Consider the following 25755-nt stretch of genomic DNA (forward strand, 5'->3'; position numbering starts at 1 on the left):
CCTAGCATAGGAAATGGTTTCATTTGACTGAAATAATTGATTCTCAAATTCTTCCCAGAATACCTTCTTTAATACGCAGAAAGAAAAGTCCTGTGCGAAGCGGCCAGCAGGTGTCATCAGAAGGCTGTGCTTGATTTGTTTTATTATTGTTCTCAAAAAGTATTTGGAATTCTTTCTTGAAACATTTTCTTTTCTTCATAGGCAGAGAACAATTTCAGTCTAAGCATGGATTTCTTTTGTGATGATTTCTGGGTGAATTAATAATTTATAGGTAAAAATGAAGATCTTAAAGCTACATGTCACTTAAGTTTATAGTCAAGGAACAACAGCTTGAGTGTTTGGGTAAGATGGATACTTGGGGAATATTGGTGGCACAGTGAAGAGGGATGTTGAATGGGAATTGATGATTGAATAGGGAACGTAACGCTGTAAGAAAACTGGCTTTAATAACAAATCCCATTATTTTAGCCTAGATACTTGCTAGGTCTTCTCAATCTTGAAACGTTACTGTGGGAAGAAATCTGAGGCTCATTCTACTTCTCCACTGGTTTACAAGCACTGGTACTTAGAGAGGGAAAGGAAGATCACGCCTTCCTCTGAGAGCTAGCAGCGAGGTACCTGCCTGTTTTCACTTTGTTCTGGAGAGAATCAGAGGGGCTTTCTGGTTCATGGTATGTTTGTTGAGTGAATGACATGAAATCTGCCTCAGAAAAATGAGCCCTTAAACTGTCTCAATTGGATGATTTTTGAATTCTTTTTTTAAAAAAAAGACCCTTTCCAGCTCCGTTGGTAATATGCCACTTGTTCTAGTAACCTTTCCCAGTGAGTTAAAAACAATTTTTACATCAGCATAAACTTTCTCACCTGCTGAATCCCTTCTGGATGACTCTGAGATACTGTTAAACCATTCTGCATCCCTGCTTACTGACGTCATTCTAGGTCTGGACTGTATAACTTAAATTCTTACAGTGAGCTCTTTCTGCCTTTAGACTGACTGTCTCTGCCTTCGTATGTCTTGCATTTTGAAAATTTAATCTTCCTAAAGCAGTACTGTGTCTCAGTGACTCCCCACTGGCACCATTGAATAAAATCCAGCTCGTAATATGGAGCCTTCTGTGAGCTGGGCCTGGTCGACCAGCTGCCAGTTTTCTAAGTTAGTCAGTGTTAGAAAGCCAGTGCTGTGGCCCTTTGGATGGCTGAGAGCTTTCTTACGTGCTCTTGGCTTGTGTTTTAGGGCTTTGCCCAATCGCTGTCTTCTCCTTGAGATGTTTAACTGTTCCTGCATGCCCCCTCAACAGAAGAAAGGTTTTGGTTTCCTCAGCGTTAGGCTCAAAGGATACTTTTGCTGTCTGAGTTAAATATTGTGCTTGGAAGTATGATTCCTTGCTCATGTATACTGCTGTAGATTTTGATTTGTGTCGTACACGTGATCATGTATGACCTTATATGAGGTCATTGGTGTGTGTCACGTGGCTCCCACAGAATATTATCCTAGTGCATGAGTGCATTTGTATCACTACAGTTCCTTTCATGTGGTAGGCATTCAGTATTTATTTGTTGAATGTTTATTGTTATTTCTTGATATGGCGAGATGTTTGGTTATTTTATTAATATAGAAATTCAATTGTGAAATAACATGTAGAAACTTTTTTCCTTTTGTTTTAGAATTCTTGGAACCATTGTTTAGAAGATTAAGGATCTCATTATTTTGCTTCTGTGCATTCATGTGGTTGTCATTCTTTTGTCTGTAAAAATATGAGTCAGATGCTGTCAACAGAATGTTCACTCCAAGCAAGAGAGAGAGAGAGAGAGATGCTGTCAACAGAATGTGCACTCCAAGCAAGAGAAAGAGAGAGACAGAGAGAGAGAGAGAGAGAGAGAGAGTGTGTGTGTGTGTGTGTGTGTGTGTGTGTGTGTGTGTGTGTCTTCCCTAAGGAATGTGGTGTCGTGTCTCTTCATGTATTTGGAAGATGGAACTCCTGCTGGTGCCTAGTGAAAGGGACAGTTGTGTATTGCAGCAGTGTTTGCAGACGAAGAAGTGGTTAGACTGGGCATTGAAAGGGAATTCCTGCTGTTTTAAACTAAGCATTAGAATGTTTTTAAGCAGAACTTGTGTTACAGATATTTTTAAACATTATATATATAGACATAGACATATACAAAAGTTGACAGAATAATATAATGAATCCCCATGTGCTTGTCACTCAGCTTTAATCATTATTATATAACTTCACTATGCCTCTCTCCTGGACTATTTTAAAGTGTATTGCAGGCATTTTTTATTTCATCTGTAAATACTTAGATATTAGATATTTCTTATATCACAATGAGGCATTCATTCATTCTAGTACCTTACAAGTGTTTGGAACTGTTCTAGACTCTTGGGATATATGGCTGGATAAAATAAATCATGCCTTTACAGTCTAGCATGGAGAGACAGAAAATAAACGAGACACATAAATAACCATAACACAAAAAGCATTGATTTCATCAGAATTTAACACTTCTGTTTATCAAAGACACCATTAATCAAATGAAAAGGGAGAAAATGTTTGTTAAACATATATCTAACAAAGGATTTATACCCAGAATACATAAGCAGCTCAACAATAAGACAACCACATTAAGAAACAGCCAAAAGACTAACAAAGCACATTAAAAAGTATTCAGTGCAATCACTAGCCATCAGAGAAATGGAGATTAAAACCATATGCACTAGAGTGACTAAAACTTAAAAGACTGATATCAAATGTTGGTGAGGGTGTGGGTCCAACAGAATTTTTATAAATCGCTGGTGGCAATGCTTTGAAAGTCAGTCAGGCAGTTTCTCATAAAGTTGGACCTCCATCTACCCTGTAACCCAGCAGTACCACTCCTTGATATGTACACAAAAGAATGAAAAAATATGTTTGTAAAAACACGTGAATATTCTTGCTCATGTATACTGCTGTAGATCTTAGTTTGTATTGTACACATGTTCGTGTGTGGCCTTGTATTGAGGTCACTGGTGTGTGTCATGTGGCTCCCAGTGCATGAGTGCGTTCGTGTCACCACAGTCCCTTTCATTTGGTAGGTGCTCAGTACATATTTGTTGAACTAAGAATACTTGTCAACTTTCTTGTAATAGCAACAAAAAGAAACAGCTCTAATGTCTTGTCAGCAGAATTGTGGTGCATCTATTGAGTACTCCTACCCAGCAGTGAAATGGAACATACTACTGACACATGCAGCAAAAGCGTCAGGCTGAGCCAAAGAAGCCAGACCTCTCTTCCGCCACAGAGCATAATTGCGTGGTTCCATTTTACTAGACCAGGCAAAACTCATCTATTGTGGAAGGATTCTGAACATTGGTTGTGTGGTGGTGGGTTGGTGTGAAGGGGCATGAGGCATCTTGCTGGAAGGATAGCAGCGCTTTGTATCTTTTTCTTTTCTTTTTTTTTTTTTTTTTTTTTGAGACAGAGTTTCACTCATGTTACCCAGGCTGGAGTGCAATGGCGCGATCTTGGCTCACCGCAACCGCCGCCTCCTGGGTTCAGGCAATTCTCCTGCGTCAGCCTCCTGAGTAGCTGGGATTACAAGCACGCACCACCATGCCCAGCTAATTTTTTGTATTTTTAGTAGAGACGGGGTTTCACCATGTTGGCCAGGATAGTCTCGATCTCTTGACCTCATGATCCACCCGCCTTGGCCTCCCAAAGTGCTGGGATTACAAGCTTGAGCCACCGCGCCCGGCCTTCTTTTCTTTTTTTTTAGATGGAGCCGCGCTCTGTCGCCAGGCTGGAGTGCAGCAGCGCCATCACAGCTCACTGCGACCGCCACCTCTCGGGGTCAAGCAGTTTTCCTGCTCAGCCTCCTGAGTAGCTGGGACTACAAGTGTGCACCACCACACCCAGCTAATTTTTGTATTTTTGGTAGAGACAGGGTTTCATCATGTTGGCCAGCATGGTTGTGATCCACCTGTCCCAGCCTCCCAAAGTGCTGGGATTACAGGCGTGAGCCACCATGCCCCAGCCCAGGGCTCTGTATCTTGATAGGGATTCCTGGGAGGTCACCTCTGCAGATCTCTGGGCCTCTTTTTCTCTGCACCTTTCTCTTCTTCTTTATTTTGCCCTCAACTTACAACACCCCTCCTTGTGCTATGGTCTATGTACTTTCTCAGGCAGTAAGCCGGGCTCACCAGGTGTGTTTGTCTCAGGAATGACTGTCCTTTGGTGTCTGATGTCAGCTTTCTTGCACTGTTGCTTTGTAGGTTTTATTTACTTTTTTTTAGTTGCTTGAGGCATATGAGTAAATCCAGCCCCTGTGACTTGATCTTGACCAGAAGCAGCTGCCTGGTTTGTTGGACAATTTATCTGTTTTAAGCAATGTGTGGTCTTATCGTCTTATCTGTTACATTGTAAGCTCTCACAGGACTATGATTTTGGGTGGTGTTTGCTGTGCTTCCAGCATCTACAAGCAAGAACATTTGGCATACTGTAGGCACTAAGTGAAGGTGTTGAAATGGGTGCATGATTCTTTCTTACTTCCTTTCCTCCCTTTACTTGTCAATTTCAAATGTCGAATAGAAAATCAATGCTTTATAGAAAAGAGCATTTTCTGTTCTTTTGTTTGTTTGTTTTCTTTTTTTTTTTTAATTAGAGATAGGGATTCGCCATGTTGCCCTGGCTGGTCTCCAATTCCCAGGCTCAAGTGATCTGCCCACCTTGGCCTTCCAAAGTGCTGGGATTATAGGCATGAGCCACTGTGTCCAGCCAAAAGAGCATTTCCTAAGGATCCTTTGCAATACCATTCTCTTGATTCCTTATAAACAAAGGGTTCTGTAATCAAATAACGTTGGGAAACGCCTATGTACTGAGAAATCCTGCGGTAAAGTAATGTTTGTTCCCTTTCCCTTTCCCTTTCCCTTTCCCGCTTCCTCCCTTTCTCCCTTCCCCCCTTCCCCCCTTCCGCCCTCCCCCTCCCCTTCCCCCTCCCCCTTCCTTTTCCTTTCCTTTCTTTTGAGACAGGCTCTCTCTCTATTGCCCAGGCTGGAGTGCAGTGGTTCTGTTGTAACTCATTGCAGCCTCAAACTCTAAAGCACAAGCAGGTTTCCCACCTCAGACTCCCGAGTAGCTGGGGCTACAGGCTCACACCACCACAGCTGGCTAATAAACGAGTTTTCTAAACTTCTTTGACCAGAGATGCTTTTTCACCTAAAACACCTACTGTTATATAATTTATAATTTCTGGAACCTATTCTGAAGGAATGTATTTGAACTAATGTCGAATATCTTATAAATGCAATAAAACTATGTATATTTATCTTTCTATGGTTTTTCAAATATTTGTATGTTATAGATGATATTTGATAATTTACATATTTTTAACAGCTTTATTGAGATATTTTAAGTTCAGTGGATTTTAGTATTATTATCTATTGATGGATGTGTGCGACTATCACCACAATACATTTTAAAACACCGTTATCACCTCAAAAAGAAACCCCTTACCCTTTAGCTGTCACCCTCCATTCTACCTGCCTACCTACAGCCCTGAGAAACCAAGGGCTATTTATTTTTCTGTCTGTATAGATTTCTGTATTCTAGACATTTCATATAAAAAGGAATCTATATACTATGTGGTCTTCACTTGATAATGTTTTTAAGGCCATCCACATTGTGGCATGTATTAGTGCTTCATTTGAAATTTTATTTGTATTGTATTTTTAGAGACAAGGTCTCTGTCACCCAGGCAGGAGTGCAGTGGTGCGATCATAGCTCAATGCAGCCTTGAACCCCTGGGCTCAAGAATCCTCCTGCTTCAGCTCCAGAGTTAGGACCATAGGCACTTGCCACTAATCTTTATTATTTTTTATTTTTTGTAGAGTTGGGGTCTTGCTATGTTGCCCAGGCGGGTGTCAAACTACTGGACCCAAGCTATCCTCCCTCCTGGGCCTCCAAAAGCATTGGGATTATGGGCATGAGCCACTGTGCCTGGCTAATACTTCATTCTTATTATGACTGAATACTATTTCATTGCACGGATATCACATTTTCTCGATTCATTCATCCATTAATAAACATTTGGATTGTTTCCACCTTTTGGCTCTTATGAATAACCCTTGCCATCAGCATTTGTGTACAAGTTTTTGGTTGGATATGTATTTTCGTCTCTCTTGGGTGTATACCTAGGAGTAGAATGACTGGGCTACATGCTGGCACCATGTTTAATTGTTTAAAGAACTGGCAGACTGTTTTCCAAAGTGGCTGCCCCATTTCTCATTCCCATTAGCGGTGTTATGAGGGTCCCACTTGTTCCACATTCTTGCCAGCACTTGTTAACTGATTTTTTGAGTATAGCTATCTTGGTGAGTTTGAAGTGGTGTCTCCTTGTGGGTTTGTTTTGCATTTCTTTAGTGACTACTAATGTAGAGTATGTTTTCATATACATAGAATTGTATGTATTTTCTATGAAGAAATATATTTCATAATCTTTGCTTATTTTTGAGTTGATCTATTATTGAGTTACAAAAGTTTTTAGAATATATTCTAGATGCAAGTCCCTTATCAGATATCTGATTTGCAGAAATGTGTTCCCATTCTGTGGGCTTTCTTTTTACTTTCTTGGTTGCGACCTTTGAAACAGTGTTTTTTGAAGTTTTTAATTTTGATGAAGTCCAGTTATTTTTTTCTCTTATTGTTAATACTTTTGGTGTCTTACATTGTAAGTATATTTTTGTTCCCTAATTTTAGCTGAATCAAAGTAATAGCCTTCATTTGATTTGTCAATGTTATGGAGTAAATAGCTAAAATAGTTTAAAATAGTTGTCATTAGCTTTGAGACTATAAAATGTTGATGTCTTTTTATTAACATGAAATCAGACGGCATTTGGCTGAAAATTCCAATCATGCTGTAAAGTAAATGGAAAATGATATGTTTTAATTGAATTAAATAGCATAATGAAAAATAAAATCAATATTATTGATTTCAAGGCATTTTATTCAATAAAATTCTTCTTTTTTCCTCAAAATTTACTCCATTAATTCTACTCTACCACTGACATTTCCCTTTGCCATTAACCTTCAGACAATATAAAATGCCTGTTAGATGAGGAAATTAATGATTGACAGCTGGACCAGAAGTGGCTTTTCATTGGTGAAAGAGCTTGAGCATGAATGGTGATATGTAATGAGATTATACATGTTGTTCATTGGAATATGTTTGGCAAAGCTCTTTGCTTTCGGAGAAAAGGATGAAACAGCTGTTTTAAAATTATGTTTCTTTTATATAGGACTTGGGCTCCTTTTGGGAAATAAGGAGGGAAAGGCCTCACTTCTAGACTTGAATCACAGCAGTTTTGTTTTCATATGTTTTACAGAGTAGGAGCTCATTGAAACGTATTTTAAAAGGGGAGCTTCTCTGTGTGTGTGTTTTTTTTTAAAGAGCAGTCAATTGAGGTATACTGGTACAGAGAATTGAAAATATGGGAGTTTGTCGAGAAATCACTTTTTCTATCAAAGATACCAGGTATTTCTTCCAGAGTCAGCTATAGGGTAAAGTGGTGTTCCTAAAATCCTACTTCAGATTTCTTAATAAAAGACTTTAGACATGTGATCAAATTCATCTCAGTATAAAGGGCATTTCATTGAGGCTAATTGTATGATACTTTTTCATCTAGTTTTGGACTAATACGTATGTCTTTATATTCAAGATTTAATACCATGTTTGTTTACTTCACAGGTTATGAGTGCCAGTGAGCCACCTTAGATAGAGGCATCATCAGCACTTTATTAATGATGGATAGTGAGAATAAACCCGAAAATGACGAGGATGAAATGATAAACAAAGAAGCACAAGACTTAACAAAGCTTTCATCCCATAATGAAGATCATGGGCGTGTGTCTGATGTGATAGCAAATCTCCCTGAGAATTCTACGAGCAAAAGAGGTTTTTCAGAATCATCGAACTTTGATAGTGTTGTTATAGGAGAAGACAATAATAAACATGCTTCCAAACGTAGGAAATTAGATGAGGCAGAACCCCTTACATCTGGAAAGCAAGATGTTTGTAGACTAGAAACTTCTGAAAGCTCAGCCACAGAAGAGGGTATCGCAGTAGATGCAGCAGGGAAGAAGGCCTCCCTGAGTGACTGCACAGTTGGAGGCACATGTCTCCCGAATGCCCTCTCCCCTTCTCGCGATGTTAGCACTATTGATGTTGTTTCTCTGAAAACAGACATTGAACAAACATCTGCTCAGGAAATGGTTTCCCTTGATCTGGAAAGAGAATCTCCTTTCCCCCTGAAAGAAGTTAATGTTAGTTGTACCATTGGGAATGTAGATACAGTTCTCAAGTGCAGCACCTGTGGGCATTTGTTTTCTTCATGCTCTGATTTGGAAAAACATGCTGAGTCTCACATGCAACAGTCTAAGGAACATACCTGTTGTCACTGCAGTCACAAAGCAGAGAGCAGCTCAGCGCTACATATGCATATCAAACAAGCACATGGGCCACAGAAGATCTTTTCTTGTGATCTTTGTGGTTTTCAGTGTGTAGAAGAAAACCTGTTGAATGCACATTATCTTGGCAAAACACATCTCCGTCGTCAAAATCTGGCTGCTCGTGGAGGATTTGTACAGATCTTAACAAAACAGCCTTTTCCTAAAAAACCATGTACAATGGCAACAAAAAATGTTCGCTCCAAGCCAAGAACTTCTAAACAAATAGCAAAAAATACTGATTCAAAAGGATTACGAAATGTGGGAAGCAAATTTCCAGATTTGACAGGAAGCATTTCTAAACAAAGTGGCAGTAGTAGTGAGCTTCTTGTTGAAATGATGCCTTCCAGAAATACTTCATCACAGGAAGTAGAGATAATTGAAGAAAATGTTAGTTCCCTTGGTATAGCTCAGAATCCTGAAAACCAGAGTAAAAAGCTAGACACCTTAGTAACCTCAGAGGGTCTGTTAGAGAAATCGGAATCTACCAAAAATACCCAGCAGGCAGCACACGGTGTCAGTGTAACCTCGAGGACAAGACCCGAGCGAAATATTCTCGTGTTGGGTAGTAGCTTTCGTCGACGAAGCAGCGCTTTTACCTTGAAGGGCCAGGCAAAGAAAAGGTTTAATCTTTTAGGAATTAAAAGAGGCATAAATGAAACTCAGAGGATGTTTATGAAACACTTTAGAACACAGATGAAAACACACGATACAGAGTCAGTGCCGAAACACTCGGAAGCGAGCAGCAGTGTGCAGAGACTGTGCGTGACTACCTCAGAAACTCAGGAGGTGGAGCAGGGTCGGGGGAGCACCTGTCCTCCAGGCTCCAGGGTGGACTCCCTGACGGTGAAGCCAGCTTCTGACCCTCAGACATTGTGTGCTTGTACAGACTGTGGGCAAGTCGCTATAAATAGGACAGATTTGGAAATCCATGTGAAAAGGTGCCATGCCAGAGAGATGAAATTTTACTGCCATATTTGTGACTTTTCTAGTATATCAAAGAGGGACTTAGATGAACATTTGCACAGTCACCAGCATCAGCAAACTGCTTCTGTCCTGAGTTGTCAGTGCTGTTCATTTACATCCTTGGATGAAATAAATCTCAGAGAGCACATGAAGGAAAAGCATAATATGGATTTTCTTTGCACCCTTTGTAATCTGTTCTTTTTGTCTGAAAAAGACATGGAAGAACACAAAACCACTGAGAAGCATATTAGTTCATTGGTTCAACCAAAGACTTCGCAATCATCTAACAGTGATTTGGTTTTACAGACTTTACCTTTAAGTACTTTAGAATCAGAAAATGCAAAAGAGTCTATGGATGACTCAGGAAAAGTGGCTCAGGAAGAACCTGTGAAGTCCAGGGTAAGCCATGGTAATGAAGTGAGGCATTCCAGTAAGCCTCAGTTTCAGTGTAAGAAGTGTTTTTATAAAACAAGATCTTCTACTGTCCTCACGAGACATATAAAGCTTCGGCATGGTCAGGACTATCATTTTCTTTGTAAAGCTTGTAATCTTTATTCATTGAGCAAAGAAGGAATGGAGAAGCACATTAAAAGAAGCAAGCATCTTGAAAATGCTAAGAAAAATAATATTGGCTTAAGCTTTGAAGAATGTATTGAAAGGGTATGTATAGGTGCAAATGATAAAAAAGAAGAGTTTAATGTTTCCGGAAATGGAAGGATTGAAGGCCATGTAGGTGTGCAATTACAAGAGCATTCCTATCTTGAAAAGGGCATGCTGATGCCTAAGGAACTGTCACAGCCTGGTGATAGCACCAAAGATGATGAATTAGCTTTGACCACTACTCCAAAGAGAGGGAGACCTAAAGGTAACATCTCACGGACATGTTCACACTGTGGCCTTTTGGCCTCTAGTATTACAAACTTGACTGTTCACATTAGACGAAAGCACAGTCACCAGTATAGTTATTTATGCAAAGTGTGTAAGTATTACACTGTAACTAAGGGAGATATGGAACGTCATTGTGCTACCAAGAAACATAAAGGACGGGTAGAAATAGAAGCAAGTGGAAAACACAGTTCAGATATCATTGTTGGCCCTGAAGGGGGTGGCCTTGAAGCCGGAAAAAAGAATGCTGGCTCAGCAATGACCATGTCAGATGAACATGCTAACAAACCCGCTGAGTCACATGCCTCTGTTTTAGAAAAGGCAGATCATGGAAACTCAGTTGAAGCCAAAGTTGAAAATGTATTTCATTCTCTAGATGGAGAAGTTAACAGGCATCTTCTTGATAAAAAGGAGCAAATATCTCTAGAGCCAGAGGACATCGCCCAGCAGGGGGATGTGTACTCCCAGAGAGATGTTACAGGCGCAGGTGAGAATAAATGTGTGCACTGTGAGTTTAATGCTCACTCCTCTGCTTCTCTAGAGCTGCATGTAAAACGGAAACATACAAAAGAGTTTGAGTTTTATTGCATGGCATGCGATTACTACGCAGTGACTCGTCGCGAGATGACTAGACACGCGGCAACAGAGAAACACAAAATGAAAAGGCAGTCTTACCTGAACTCTGCTAATGTGGAAGCAGGTTCTGCAGACACGTCCAAAAACATCATTGTGCCTGAAGAAGAGCATCAACAAAATTCTGAGGAATTTCAAATAATTTCAGATCAACCATCTGATACTCTTAAATCTAGAAATGCTGCAGATTGCTCTATTTTAAATGAGAATACTAATTTAGATATGTCTAAAGTGCTCTGTGCTGCTGACTCTGTAGAAGTTGAGACTGAAGAAGAATCTAATTTCAATGAAGACCATTCCTTTTGTGAGACTTTTCAACAGGCCCCTGTCAAGGATAAAGTTAGGAAACCCGACGAGATGATGTCCTTTACTATTTCCTTGAACCATGGCTCCCCAAGCAGATTTCAAAATGAAAATTCAGGAAGTTCTGCTTTAAATTGTGAGACAGCAAAGAAAAACCATGAGCTATTGAATGATGCAGGTGAGCTACGCATCCATTGTGAGAGTGAAGGAGGAAGCGTAGGAGACAGTGAAGGTGACGTTCCTCACAGACACCTGTGTCCTGCAGTGCTCACTGGGGAGCTCTCGGCTGAAAGTCCCCCTCCTGTTGTGACAGGAATAACCCAAGAACAGGGAAATCTGGAGAGTGGGGGTCAGAACAAAGTTGCATGTGGGCATGGTTTGGAGGACCTGAAAAGGGTCCAAGAAGATCCCATTCTGGAGAATAAGGAAATTCTGATGAATTCCCAACATGAAACAGAAATTATTTTGGAGGAGGATGGCCCAGCTTCTGATAGCACAGTTGAAAGTAATGATGTCTATGAAACTATAATTAGTATTGATGATAAAGGGCAGGCCATGTACAGTTTTGGCCGATTTGACTCCTCCATAATAAGAATAAAGAACCCAGAAGATGGTGAGTTGATAGACCAGTCCGAAGAGGGCCTGATAGCAACCGGAGTGAGAATTAGTGAGCTGCCCTTGAAAGACTGTGCTCAAGGTGTGAAAAAAAAGAAATCTGAAGGCAGTTCCCTGGGTGAGTCTACACGAATTCGCTGTGATGATTGTGGCTTCTTAGCAGATGGACTGAGTGGACTGAACGTTCACATAGCCATGAAGCATCCTACAAAAGAGAAGCACTTTCATTGTTTACTCTGTGGAAAGTCATTCTATACCGAAAGCAACCTTCACCAGCATCTGGCTAGTGCTGGCCACATGAGAAATGAGCAGGCCAGTGTGGAAGAGCTTCCGGAGGGAGGGGCCACCTTTAAATGTGTCAAGTGCACAGAGCCCTTTGATTCTGAACAGAATTTATTTCTACATATTAAAGGACAGCATGAGGAATTGCTACGGGAGGTGAATAAATACATAGTGGAAGACACTGAGCAAATCAACCGCGAGAGGGAGGAAAACCAGGGAAATATCTGCAAGTATTGCGGGAAGATGTGTCGAAGCAGCAACTCGATGGCCTTCCTGGCACACATTCGCACTCATACAGGTATGTAGCTCTGCAGCAAGCCAAGTCAGTGAGGACATGGAGCCATTTGTTCCCACCCAGATACACAGCCCTACCTGTAGCTGCTCACTGGCCTCTACCCGGCTCACATTTCATTGCTATGTGCTGCTCTGCTTGGCTGTAATAAGTCATTGTTGACACTTAACATTTTTAAGGGTGATTAAGCCCTAGTGATCTCAAAGGCAAGTTAGTTGACACATTTCTTTTAATTTTGTTAAAAAGCCTAGTCCCTCTGATGCCTTTTAAAAACTGCTGTCTGTTGCAGCTTTTCAGTTGTTTCTGAGCAATATTTGAAAAACCAATTATTTGGTTTTTCAAAGTATATATTAAGTGGTACCTTGTAATTTCAGAGGACATGTTAAGTGACTTTTAAGGAATGGAGTAATCAGATTTTTCTTATGATATTAGGGATGTAAAAATATTCATCACTAGATATTTTATATCCAAAAGTGTAACTTCCAGGCAACAAGATTCTACCTTCATGGATCAAAATTAGCCACCACTTTCCAAAGTTAACATGTGCTGGGGATCTGGTGTTCCTGGAGGTAGCACCTGGTTTAGTCTCTGTGCTCTGTCACAGTTAGTGTTCCATTTTAATGTTTAATTTTAGGTGGAAAGTTTTTTAAAAAACATTTTTTTTGGTGGAAAATGCATAAGCTACTGTTCTAAATTTATGTAAAAATTCACTGCACTGTTTCTATAAACCTGCCATACATTCTTTATTTTAAATAGACAGCTTTTCTAAATCATTGTGCTCTGCTTAGACAAGTTCTGTCTCCATGGTTGAATTTATGAGTGGATTTGAATAATAAATTCACATTTCAATGAACATATTTTCATTAAAACTGTAAGGTTTATTTTACTGTACTTTTAAATAATGGCTTATTATTAAAGCTATACTTTAAATTCGTACAGTTTTTGATACTTGGTGCATGGTTACAAGGAAGAAGACAAAAGACTATGAAGTGTCATTACTTGTTTAGGGTGATTAAAGATAGATAAAAGTTTTTCGTTGAAGGAAGTAAAGGGGCAACCTGCGTAAGATTAATCTAGGTAAATACAGATATTGTACTTCTGATCCCAAATATTCCCATGCACTGCAGCCATTTTTGGGGAATAAGCCTGAATGCTTATTTGTTTGCATTGTTAATATCTCTGTCAGTGCCTTGTTGCAGCTTTCTTTCTGAAATGATACAGTTTTAGAAATAACTCTTGTTCACATGCGCAGAAAATATGTACTTTCTTAATATGCCTTCTTAAGGCAGATAAAACTGAATAAAACTAAGAGGAAGATGCTAATGGAGCTCTTTTTAGAATTCTTTATGCAACTGTCTGGTCAAGACATGTTGCTTATAATTGATGTGTCCATTACTTGAATTCTCTTGTAATTATAGTCAATAAGTCTTGTAAATGTGTTAAAGCTCACTAAAAGCATACAAATTCAAGAACAGAGTAAGGCTAATAATTTAAAATAATCAATGTAGGCATTTCAGCACTTAATTTCCCTTGTGTGTTGATAGCTGATCATTCTTAATCCATTAAGATTTATTTAGTCGTTTACAATGCAAAATAGGTTTGCACTGGTCACTTGTGCCATTTGAAAATGTCCACCAGGTTAAGTGCAGAATGTAGTCCATTAGTCTTCCTTGACTATATGTATTAATTGCATTTAAAATCAAGTTAATGTGGATGTGAAAGTGAGGTAACTATCAATATGTGACAAAGTAACCCTACTTATATAAGTTACATCATTGATTGTAACATTTAGTAAAAGTTAGCGTATTTTTTTTTTTTTTTTAAACTTCATGTGTTGGTCTTATCAGGAAGTACATTTTTATTGTGCTTTGAAACACTACCAAGAGCCCTGTTCCTGAGGACACAGTACAAGTTTACCATTTCAATTTTGCAAGTCATTTTTTTGGGGAAATTGGTCTCCAGGTTTAATTCAAGCTTTTTTTCTTAGAGCATCTTAAAATGAATTACTTTTCAGATACTTTGCTTATGTCCATAAAATAGTAATGCAGAGACTGTTTTTTTTTTTTTTTTTTTTTTTTGGGACGGAGTTTCTCTCTTGTTACCCAGGCTGGAGTGCAGTGGCGCGATCTCGGCTCACCGCAACCTCCGCCTCCTGGGCTCAGGCAATTCTCCTGCCTCAGCCTCCTGAGTAGCTGGGATTACAGGCACACGCCACCATGCCCAGCTAATTTTTTTTTTTTGTATTTTTAGTAGAGACGGGGTTTCACCATGTTGACCAGGATGGTCTCGATCTCTTGACCTCATGATCCACCTGCCTTGGCCTCCCAAAGTGCTGGGATTACAGGCTTGAGCCACCGCACCCGGCCTGCAGAGACTGTTATTAATGGTTAACTGGAAAAGAGCTTACTGTTCCAATCCCTGTTTTCATATTTTGTGATTTACTATATGTTTTATATAACCTTTTCTTCCCATCCTTAGCATGATATAAACAGCACTATAAGAAATAAATGAGTTTTGGTTATCAAGCATTGTAGGAAAAAGCATCCTTAGAGTCTTCCTGTGTGCATGCTACTATGAAGCAATCAACATGACTAGAATGGGTAGTCTTCCCTTTCATGTTACATTAGTAGACCTAAAAAATGTCATTTTCAATTCTCCCGCATTGATCTGTCAAAGCTTTTATTTCATGTTAGATGGGCTACTGTTGAGCTACCAGATTGTCTGCATTTTATGTTTAGAGTGCTCTGGTCAGTAGTGCCATCTCAAAATGTTCCAGGGAGATAGGTAGTGTGTGACTTCACTAAAAATTTCTAAAGTTAGGACTGGTAGTGTTTGCAGTTCAATACGTGACAGAGGACAGACAGCTGAGTAGGAGAGTTAATTTGTAGACTTTCAGCACAGTGACAAAGACTTCACAGTGTTCACTGCCTCATCTATGTCTCACACTTAGTTGGCTCTTGGTGTATCTTGATGAATGAATAAATGAAGGAGCAGATGAATGAATGAATGAAGTGTTTGAATGGTGGATTGTAGGATGATGGCTCTGTTTGTTAGATGATCGGTAATATACAATGTCGTTCATTCCTTTAAGATCTAAAGGCCTTCATTTGGTATTTTCTCTTTAATGCAAATGTCACATTCATGTCTACATAGCGATTAGTAACGACTGATGGTTGAGGAGTCCCTGTAGGCCTGAGTGAAGACCTAGTTTTTAACATTTTTGAAATTATTTTGGTAAAGTAATAAGACACCAGAAAGATAGAGAGCCTCTTTAGTTTTTCCCTTTCAAAAAAGCCTTATGGACCAAATGAAGACCAAAAAAACCTACCGAGGATAATGATGTTCCAAGAAATGGAACTATTGCAAATAAGATTGTAGGTTTTTAATAATCAAAGCGTACCTGAGAGAAATATTTAGAGATCTGTGATTTTACAATTTTGTCTTATAAACACTATGCCTGCATTCATTTTGGAATGTGCATAGCCAGCTTAAAAATGGAAACATTATTAGTTAGGGAAAAAAGAAAGAAGGGTCTTTTTTTTTTTTTTTTAAATGCAGAGAAGTATTAAATACTCTGCTAGTATTTGAATTTTTATGGCACAGAAAGGAGATGTTAACACAGTCTACTCTGAATATAAGATGTAAAAAATAGTCAAGGCCTCTGTGATTCTGGGTGAAGCAGTCAACAAAATAACTCATTTAGGTATTGTCAACACACTGTGTTGTGATCACTGAGACCTGCAGAAACTAGAGTTTTCCACAGAGGAGCCATATACAGTAAATTGAACACACCAGACACCCCATGTCCATTTCTCTGTGGCATCTGTGCCACAGGAGGAGGAGCTAGTCACGTGGCAGGTGCTGTGTGAGCAAAGTGAAAAAACTCAAACCCATGAGACCTTTTACATCCTTCACCAAAATTGTAATACAAATTTGGGAGAGGATAATCTTCTTTGTTTGGAGTCCTGGTATTATTGTTACTTAATAATGTCCTAATTACCCTGTTATCTTTAGAGCATTTACATTTAAAGTATTGGTAAATTGGTTCTTCACACATTTTCAAAAGTTCCTTTATAGAATTCTGTGTCTTAGTGAAATGTTCAAAGTAGTGATAGGCTTAGTTTTATCAGAATCATTTAAATAAACTGTAGTTTCTAATGTGACTGATAGAATGTGATTGCTGTAAGCCGCAGTCTCAACCTGCTTTTGACATTTAAACATATAAACCTGACTAGATATAACCATTCAGGTACTAAATATATTTTACATCTACTTCTAACAGCAGAAATGGAAGTATTAAGAGATCTGGCTTCATTGTCATTGAACTGTGAAATATTCAACCTTGTCTGCCTGTGCTTAGTACTGTTGACTTTTTTATTTCTGTTGGAAGATTAAAATTAAATGCTTCACTTTTTTTGTCAGCTTTTGGGAATTAAATTGAAATTTAAGACTAAAATTTTTTACTGAGTGCTTCAATTTCAACAAAGTATTCTTGGAAGGTTTTTTTTCCAAGGGCACTGCACAAAGGTTCATTGATCAAATATGATTTATTAAAATTTTTTAAATTTGAGCTCTTTTTGTATATTTATTAAAGTTCACATATTTCATGTTCTATCTAACTCTAGTAGTGGGAGTATTTCACCATGTAAGTACTAAATATGATACCAAAAATCTGGTAACATATTGTACTGATTTTAAACTGGTTTTTACGATTATGATTTATTTATTTGAAGATGTAGTGGTTAAAAAGTTGGGAAATGGTGTACACATTTTATATCTTAAAAGTGTTGTTTCTCATTAATGTGGATACTGATTATCTGTTAATATGTTTCAGTTTCAGTCTTATCTATTACTGACTCTAAGTGTGTAGACTTCGAAATAATCTTATTTTCTCATTTTTGAGTATAGCTTAATCTTATTTCCTTATGAAATAATTTAAAAAATTTTGTTGCTCCTATGCTTTTTGTGTTGAAATATTTGTTCTTGAAGTTAATAAACAAAATGTCAGTTCTTTCAGTTTGTTGAATCGTCATAGATTTTTGACTATAAAAATGATCATAAAAGCATAAAAATTATCTACTGTATATTTATAAATTATCTTATGAAAAACACAGAGAATAATTTGCGATAAATGTCAGAAAAAAACCTGAAATATACCATTGTTAACGTAAGTAAATTCAAAGCTGGAGAAATATGAGGAGACAAGGAGATGGCTACAAGAAATGTATGTGATGATAAACATGCTTTTAAAAATATCAGCTGCTCTGTGTGCATTTGTGTTTTAAAAATGTTCCCTTTGAAGTGTTGAGTGACTTTAAGATGTATTTTTGTGAATTGTAAGAAAATATTTAAGATTATTTAGCACATTTCATCTACTTAGTGCTGCGCAGCAGTCTCACATTTGACTTTGAATCTTAGAATTGTGAGTGCAACTTAGGAAGACTCACTGAAACATTAAAGTCTTCAGAGTAAAATAATTATGGAGGCAGGTCTATTCAAGTTACAAATGAATGCAAGTATTCCATTTTGGGTACAGAAATTCTTAATTAGGTTAAAGGTGTGATTTAAGATTTAGTCCTCTTCTCTAAGCTATCAGTGATGTATTCAAAATCAAATCATATTTATGTTAAATTTACTCAGGATCAAAACCATTCAAGTGCAAGATATGCCATTTTGCAACAGCTCAGCTTGGAGATGCCAGAAACCATGTGAAAAGGCACCTTGGGATGAGGGAATACAAGTGTCATGTCTGTGGGTGAGTAAATTGAAGCCATCTCTGCTGCATGAACCAGGAAGCATGTGCAAGATAGCCTTTGTTTCGGAATTCAAAACCAATAGGAGTAAGAGTGGCTAAAATTATGCATGCGTACCCTTCTTTCCATTGTTATGGTAAATTCCTTAAATACAGTTATGACATTCTTCTCCCACTTCTAATCCTGTACTGAAGATGAGCAATTTTATGGGCTACAAGGTCAATTTGAACCTGTAATCTGTAAATTGACTAAATTATAGGATGTTCATTCACATTGCCAGAGAGAACTATAAATTCCATTTAAAGACATAAAAAAATACATAATATAGCTTTAGGAGTGTATATGTATGTTTTTTTTTCTTTTGCTGTACTTCTTTAATTTTTATCACATTAATAGCTCTTTGGATCCATTGGACATATTCTATAAGGAAAACAACAAAAGATTTAATTTCAGATGGCTGGTTACTAATTATTGCAGGGGTGATGCTGAAGAAAACTGTTATGCATTTTTGTGTAACTTTATTTCAAAACTTATTTCCTTTCTTAGTTAACAGTTCTTTCTGAAGAATCATATGCAATGTTTAATTGTCATTCAAATGTGTTGCATTTAATAGAAAGTGCTAAGGCACCTTAATGCAAAATTAATTAATTTAGCAGAAATGTTTAAAAGGTTTTAAAAGGCTATGACATCTATGGTATATCATAAGACATTCAGAGGTGCATTTTAATACCCTACTTCTGATTAAAAGTATATTTTAATGTTATTATGCTAGAGAAATTAACTAATAAGTGCATCAGATAAAAATTATTCATGTGAAACCCGAGAAACTTGCAATTCTTATGGCTAATTCACAAAATAACACAGGCTCAATTAAATTATGCAATGTGCACATATTAGGTTTATTTTTTTTTTTAGTAGAAGCTTCTGCTGATTGAGACTACCATGTAAATATGTTTTATGTCAAAAACAAGTTCTGTTATTTGTTGGACAGTGCACTTTATCGCAGGATGCAATTGCGTGTTTTGACCCTTAGGATAGTTTTGCAAGTACCTTGGCAAGCAGTTTTATGAACCATGGTTGGTGATATATTCATTGGCAGAACTGATGGTTCAGTGACTTGCAGCTAAAGTAAATGAAGATGGCCCTAAAGCTCCCTGAAGATCAGCGGGAGAATGAGTTTTGTTACTACTGATTTTAGCTGCAAGGGTGAAGTGCCAAATGGTTCATTTTAGTTGTTTTAGGTCTTGGAAGTTTAAAAGCTATCTCATTTATTGTTTTTACCATACATGTTATAAAAGGCCCTGACTCCAGTGAAAATTTGCTATTAGGTGGCAGTAAGCAGTTTTTCCTCTCATTTCTGAGAAATAAGTAAACAATTTTCACATACTCTGTCAATAGAGATCTAATTCCATTCATTTTTTAGTTAGGGCTACTTAAACCCTAGAAAGAGAAGAAGAAAGTTTTTCACAAAACAATTTCAAATGTAGCTGTTATCAAAAAGAATACATAATTGATTGGCATTAGTTGTATGATTTGAGCAGTGCACACCCTGCTTACTAACTGCTTGCCACATACAACTGAAATATTGCATGAGTAGTTCATATATTTGATTCCAGAGATTCAGAATTGTAAATAATTATACATACATTGAGTTTTATACTGCCATCAGAGAAAGCTCTGTGTGTGTGCCTATGTAGAACAAGTATTCTAGAGTCCAGAATTGTATTTCTTAGAATTATGACAGCCATTGAATTTCATCAGATTAGGAAATAATAGCTCCCTTTATCTTTTAAATGAAATTTGATTGAAAAGCTACATAGCAATAATTTTAATAGTGATGCTGAAAGTTCTGAATTGCAGTAAACTTAAGAATCCTTATTGATCTATGTAGTTTAAACAAAATGGTAGTGAATTAGGTACCCTTCAATGTTACAGAAAGAGTATCATAGGTTGATCCATATTTCATATGTTTCAAAGGGATAGGGCAGTGTGTAGGTTAAAAATTAAAGTGAAAAACAAAAATGTCCAAGGATTGGTAATCAGATTACTGGCACTAGAGAGTATTTGTACATTAACATCACTGACAAAGTCAATTCATTATCATTGATGGCTAAATAATCTTAGAAATGCTCAGTGGACCTATTAGTTCCTGAACATAAGCAGCTCATGCTGCATTTCTTCATTAGCTTTAATTGCTGTAAATTTTACCTTTTACAAAATCATGCTTTAAAAGGTAAAGTGATCTTTCAGGAACATTAACTGTAATTTTGTCACAAACAGAAGGTCCTGCATTCTGTTTTCTTTTCTTTACTAGTTAATATCTTAGTCTTGTCTTTTAGAATTTTCTTAATGAGCTCTTCATTATTTGAGTTATAAGGAGTTATTTTCCAAATAGTCTTGATTGACTAAAAATATAAAAAAATTGGGCAGTCACATTTTTAAAGTGAAATTATTACTCACAGTACTGTACTCTTTTTCTTAGTAACGTCTTGATTTTCTTGAAAAAAACTATGGTGAAATTGATGGAAACAGCAAACAGTATTGAGCTCAATATTAATGTCTCAGATTATTTGTAACTGACCCCTTTTTCTGATCTTTTTATTAGATGATTTTGGATGCTCATCAACTACACGTTTTGTGTTTCTCACTAACACATAGTTTTAGGGTTGTGTACTAGCAATACCCTTAACAAAAACTGCCTTTTAAACTTTTGTATAACTTCTCTGAACCTAGATCGATTTTCTTTGAATCTTCAGGATCGTTTTTAAGATATCATTCCCCTCTCTTGCCCTGCCCCACTGGCAAATCTAGCTACTGTATACCTTGGGTTTAAGTTAGTTTGACAAAAGAAACTGAATGTATTAGATGTCTAATTTCTATTAAGTAGTTAAGATTAAGAATTCAGACTTTTAAGTTTTGTTTACTCAAGGTTTACCTGCTCATGTGGTGGTAAAAATTTCAAAAATGTATTGCTTTGTACTTCATGTTTTTAGCACACGTTATGTATAATTTTAAGTAAGAGTCATTTATTTTACTTTCACTTTTGGGGGAGCCGTTTTTTTTTTTTTTTTTTTAAAGTAGAGTTTCTTGATTACTAAAAATATCCAAGTGTGATTGAGAGAGGAATTTTGTAGAATGTAGGTATGTTTATATTTAGGCACTTGATGGATAGTTAACTTGAAAATCTGTTATGAGTCTGACATAGGGGTTAGTGGGAGAGAAAGTAAGAAATAACAAAGTATACCTATTTTTTCATAGTTAATACTTTTAATAACTGTGTTTAAAAATAGGCCAAATGCATATTTTTATTACATCTATGATCTTTATTTTTTTCAGTAGTCAAAAACTTAAAAATCACAATGATTTTAAAAATTATTTTAGGTACCATGTCTTGTTAAATCATTTTAAATTTATTTTATTCTCTATGTATGTATAAAATATTATACCTAGTACTCTAAATAGTATTTATGCATTGCATTGTGGTTTAATAAATAGCTTTGATCAACTTCTATCTCACGTGTTGATTTCTATAGCTTTGTGGATTGTTTATCTTGTGCTTATTATCCCCATTTTACTGATGGGAAACTTAATATTCAAAATGTTTTTAGTGATGTACTTAAATTATCCGACTAGTAATGGTAGATCACTTTTCTTCCTTTTAACTGTCCCTTTTCTTTATTTCTCCATTAATTTTTGTAATACCTGTTTTTGTTCCTGACTTAACTTTAATTTGTACTTATTTTCTTTTTCTCTCTAGGTTGTTTTCACTAAGCATGGTGTTAATGTAACTTATCTACTTTCTCCTAGCATCTACTTTTATTTTCTGCTTTTGCCCAGATTTACATTTTTTTAAAATTGCTTGCACAGTGCTTTACTTTCATATTCTGATATTGTCTCTCTCTCTCTCTCTCCTCCCCCTCTCTGTTTTATATTTCCCACTTGTGTTATTTTAAATAATTTTTCCCACTCTCTTTTATTTGTTGATAATTTATTCCGTTTACTTGAGGGTTACAAAGTGAACATATTTATATAATAGCAAGAGGTAAATGTCTAAAAGTATAAAGATAGTATCATCCCATTAAGATGAAAGGGATATAATTGATCTACTTTGGTTATTGTTTTTGTTTTGCAGTATTAATTTTTTTTCTTAAAGAGTTGTAGAAAACTAGTATTTGGCCTGTGATTTCAACAAACCTGAGAAATGGTAACTAAGTTTGATATGCCATTATTCAGAAGTATAGACCTGAGTGTGCATGATATAGAAGTTGCATTGTTTGCTGATTGATTTCCCTGAGTCTAATCTTGATTCTTGTGTGTGGAGTTAAATAGTTGAAAAGAATTTAATCAGGAGAGAATAAGAGCATTTTCTAAATCTGTCACATCTGGTTTCATGAAAAGATTCCAGACATTTTAAAATTGTATATTAATGTGCTTATGAACTGTTTATTCTAGTTGGTTTAAGAAACCTTAAATAGAAAGTTACCAATGCAGTAAAACTCTGTGTGTGTGTGTGTGTGTGTGTGTGTGTGTGTGTGTGTGTGTGTGTGGCATTACCTACTTTTTGTGCATTAGAAGGGATCTCTATGTAGATGATTATAATGTCACTTTCTGACCTTTGCAGCTTGAATAATTGTAAATCATTGCTTCATAACGTGTCAGAGAATGTCTGTACTAGGCAATTAAATGGCAGAATATAATAGACCAAATTATTGCCTGTCATGTTTTCAACAACACAGTTAGTGTTTGAGTTACACTTAATCATTACGTGCATTAGCAACTTTGTTGGGATCCAGCTTCAGGCTGAGCATGAAATGCATTACATTATTTAAACCTCTAATGGTACAAGTCATTTATTTGTGTTGAAGTGTACAACATGCAGAGTTTCATAAAGCAAGGAACACTTGAGAGCTTAATTTATCCAAATCAAAGTCTAAATGCAGATAAACACAAGTGGCAAAAATTAGTAATTTTTATAGGCTGGAAATATTTAAAAATACATGGTTGTGGGTAATTGTAGGCAGCAGGAATAAATTAAAATCACTATTTTTAGTCTCTTCTGAGAACTAAAGCTGTGTGTACCTAAATCATTAAAAGCACCATGGAATTTCATTTTTAGCTGAACAATTAGTTACACCCATCATATCTACAGATATATCCAAGTAAAATAAGTATTTGGTTTAGCTGGTTGTTTTGGTTAAAGAGATATAGTTAGGAAACATTTATTCTATAATGTAGCATGAATTATGCTTGTAACAGTATAAAGTGTAGCATCTCTCAGTTTTGTAAAAAATGTTTAAATTAACATTAAAATGCTCTCCCATTATAAATGGTACATTATATATTTTATCCACATGATATTTTAATATTTTTTATTGAACATTTTTGTCTTTAGCTTGAAATTTTAAAAATGCTATGTAATGATTGCTGTCTTCCTCAGTTAGTAATAAAAAGTTAACATTATCTGTGTATTTCTCTGATGTTAGAATCCTTGAGATACCTTTTGCATAGTGAATGAACATTTACAGTTTTTAAAACTATGCAAATGACTTTATTATTGGAAAGCCTAAGAGCTATCTTGGTTATAATATTCACATATAAAACTTGTTTTCTCAGATAGCATCCTTGTGTATTTTCCAGTGAATTGTTTGGTAAAGCTGGGAGGGTTCTGGGGTGGGGTTAGGACAGCAGAGTGGAAACCGGCAGCTCCTCCTCACAGGGAAAGACAAGCTCTTGTGTCCAGTATATCCTGGTTTCCTTTTCTGTGTAGTGGTTTTTAAAATTTTGGCCACAGAAGAATGGGGTCATAGGTTTATTTTATGTGCAATGAGTATGATCAACCTATAACAAAACAGAAATAAACTAAACATGCTTATTTCTTGGTGTAGTTGAAAACATTGGCTTCTGTCTCTAAGGTCTTTTCCAGTGAAACAATCATGTTCTAGTGACTTAACTCGTTGCTTCTTTATTTTTATTTAAAGTGGCTTCCTAGTGATTTTTAAAATGCTATTGTGATGGCTGGGTGTGGTGGCTCATGCCTGTAATCCCAGCACTTTGGGAGGCCGAGGTGAGACTACTGCTTGAGCGACATAGGGAGACCCTGTCTTTATAAAAGACAAGATTAATTAGCTGGGCATAGTGGTGCATATCTGTTGTTCCAGCTATTTGGGGGGCTGTAGAAGGAATATCTTCTGAGCCCAGACGTTTGAGGCTACAGTGAGCTGTGATGGCGCCACTGTACTCCAGCCTGGGCAACAGAGCGAGACCCTGTCTCTTAAAAAAAAAAAATCTTTTGGAGTCTCAGGATTCTTTAACCTTCCTGATCCCCGCAGCAGAATATAGAAGGTTAGCCATTCTTCTGGTGTCCTTGCCTGTTCCGTAATTTTTCTCTTGTTAACCTCCCTCTCCCTGTTCTGTTTCTTACAGTCCTTTACTTTGTGGATACTTTTGCTGTTTCTTTTGTGCAAGAACTGGATGAGAAGGAGGCATGAGAAATGCAGATAGAAGGGAAGCATAACCACTGATTTATTATTTGTTTGTTATTTCTCATTTGGCAGATTCTTGTGTTTTTCCTTTTTGTGGGCACTGTGACAAGGTGGTACCCAGGCCGCCTGTGGCGCGGAAGCCACTCTAGGTATAGGAGCAAGGCTGGGTGGAAACAAGGATTGGAGGATGAGTTCTGCTGAGGAGCAGTAGGAAAGTCTTTGTGCGCAGGCAGGTTATCTGTGAGTTGGATCTTAAAGGATGAGGGGCTGTTCACAAGGTACATTTGGACGTTTTTAGCAGAGGGAACACAAGGGGAAGTACAGAGATGTGGAAGAGCACTGCAGGTCATCTCCAAAGTGTATGTGACTGACTGGGAAAGTGAGGGTTAAACAAACATCTGCTGAATGTCAGCATGTGCCAGCACCATGTTAGCCTTTAGGGTTAAAAAGTTCAAAACAACACCTGCCTCAAATGGAGAAAGCCAAGGTCAAGAAATGCCAAGTTTCCCTAGCTGCTTCAGAAAATACTTCCTTGGGCTGGTAACATTTGAATTGCAGTAAGTGGGCGTTAGGCAGATTAGCAGGGGCAGCCCATTCCAGGCAGGGGTTGCAGCAGGAGCAGCCATGGAGTGTGGGATGTGCATGAACTCTACGGGACAGTCAAGACTGCTGGAAGCTGGATTGTGAAGCCAGGTGGACAGTTCCAGGGACAATTGGGTGAGGTGGGCAGGGGTCAGACCACAGAGCTGGGCCATGCTAAGGTGTTGAATGCTGGCCTTTCCCTCTGCTTTCCATCACCCATTGTTTCCCTTGTCTTTCTTCCCAGTTTTCTGCACTATGTACAGGCAGTGAAGAGCGAAGTGGAAGGGCTGGCGGGAAGTGAGTTACTGCTGCAGAATCAAGGGGCCTGGGAATTGGTCCGGGAGAATTACTTTAAGAGAATTTATTTGTAATTTTAATTAAGGATGCTATTGATTTTGGATAATTGTAATGAAACAGGTTGATAACTGATCCATATAACTTAATGCAGTATAGTTCCAAATAATAATTAAGAGGACATATGCAAT

General features: G+C 37.3%; 1 protein-coding gene across 6 annotated transcripts in view; it reads left to right on the forward strand.

Annotated features, from left to right (window-relative positions):
- ZNF407 (zinc finger protein 407) overlaps nt 1-25755 on the forward strand; it is a 469977-nt gene that overhangs the window by 25958 nt on the left and 418264 nt on the right. For 5 of the 6 annotated variants that reach the window (XR_004273633.1, XM_032293888.1, XM_032293890.1 and 2 more), the window contains exons 2-3: nt 7720-12459; nt 18094-18208. Coding sequence is in view for 5 of the 6 variants with exons in the window: in XM_032293888.1 (XP_032149779.1) it covers nt 7773-12459; nt 18094-18208 (4802 nt within the window). In the remaining variant the exon portion in view is untranslated. Of the gene's footprint in view, nt 1-6957; nt 7507-7719; nt 12460-18093; nt 18209-25755 lie in introns of those variants that run through there. The other variant, XM_032293889.1, reaches the window with a different exon arrangement.

Source organism: Sapajus apella, unplaced genomic scaffold, assembly GCF_009761245.1.
Source record: "Sapajus apella isolate SASKATOON/1434 unplaced genomic scaffold, GSC_monkey_1.0 scaffold30, whole genome shotgun sequence".
NCBI lineage: Eukaryota > Metazoa > Chordata > Mammalia > Primates > Cebidae > Sapajus > Sapajus apella.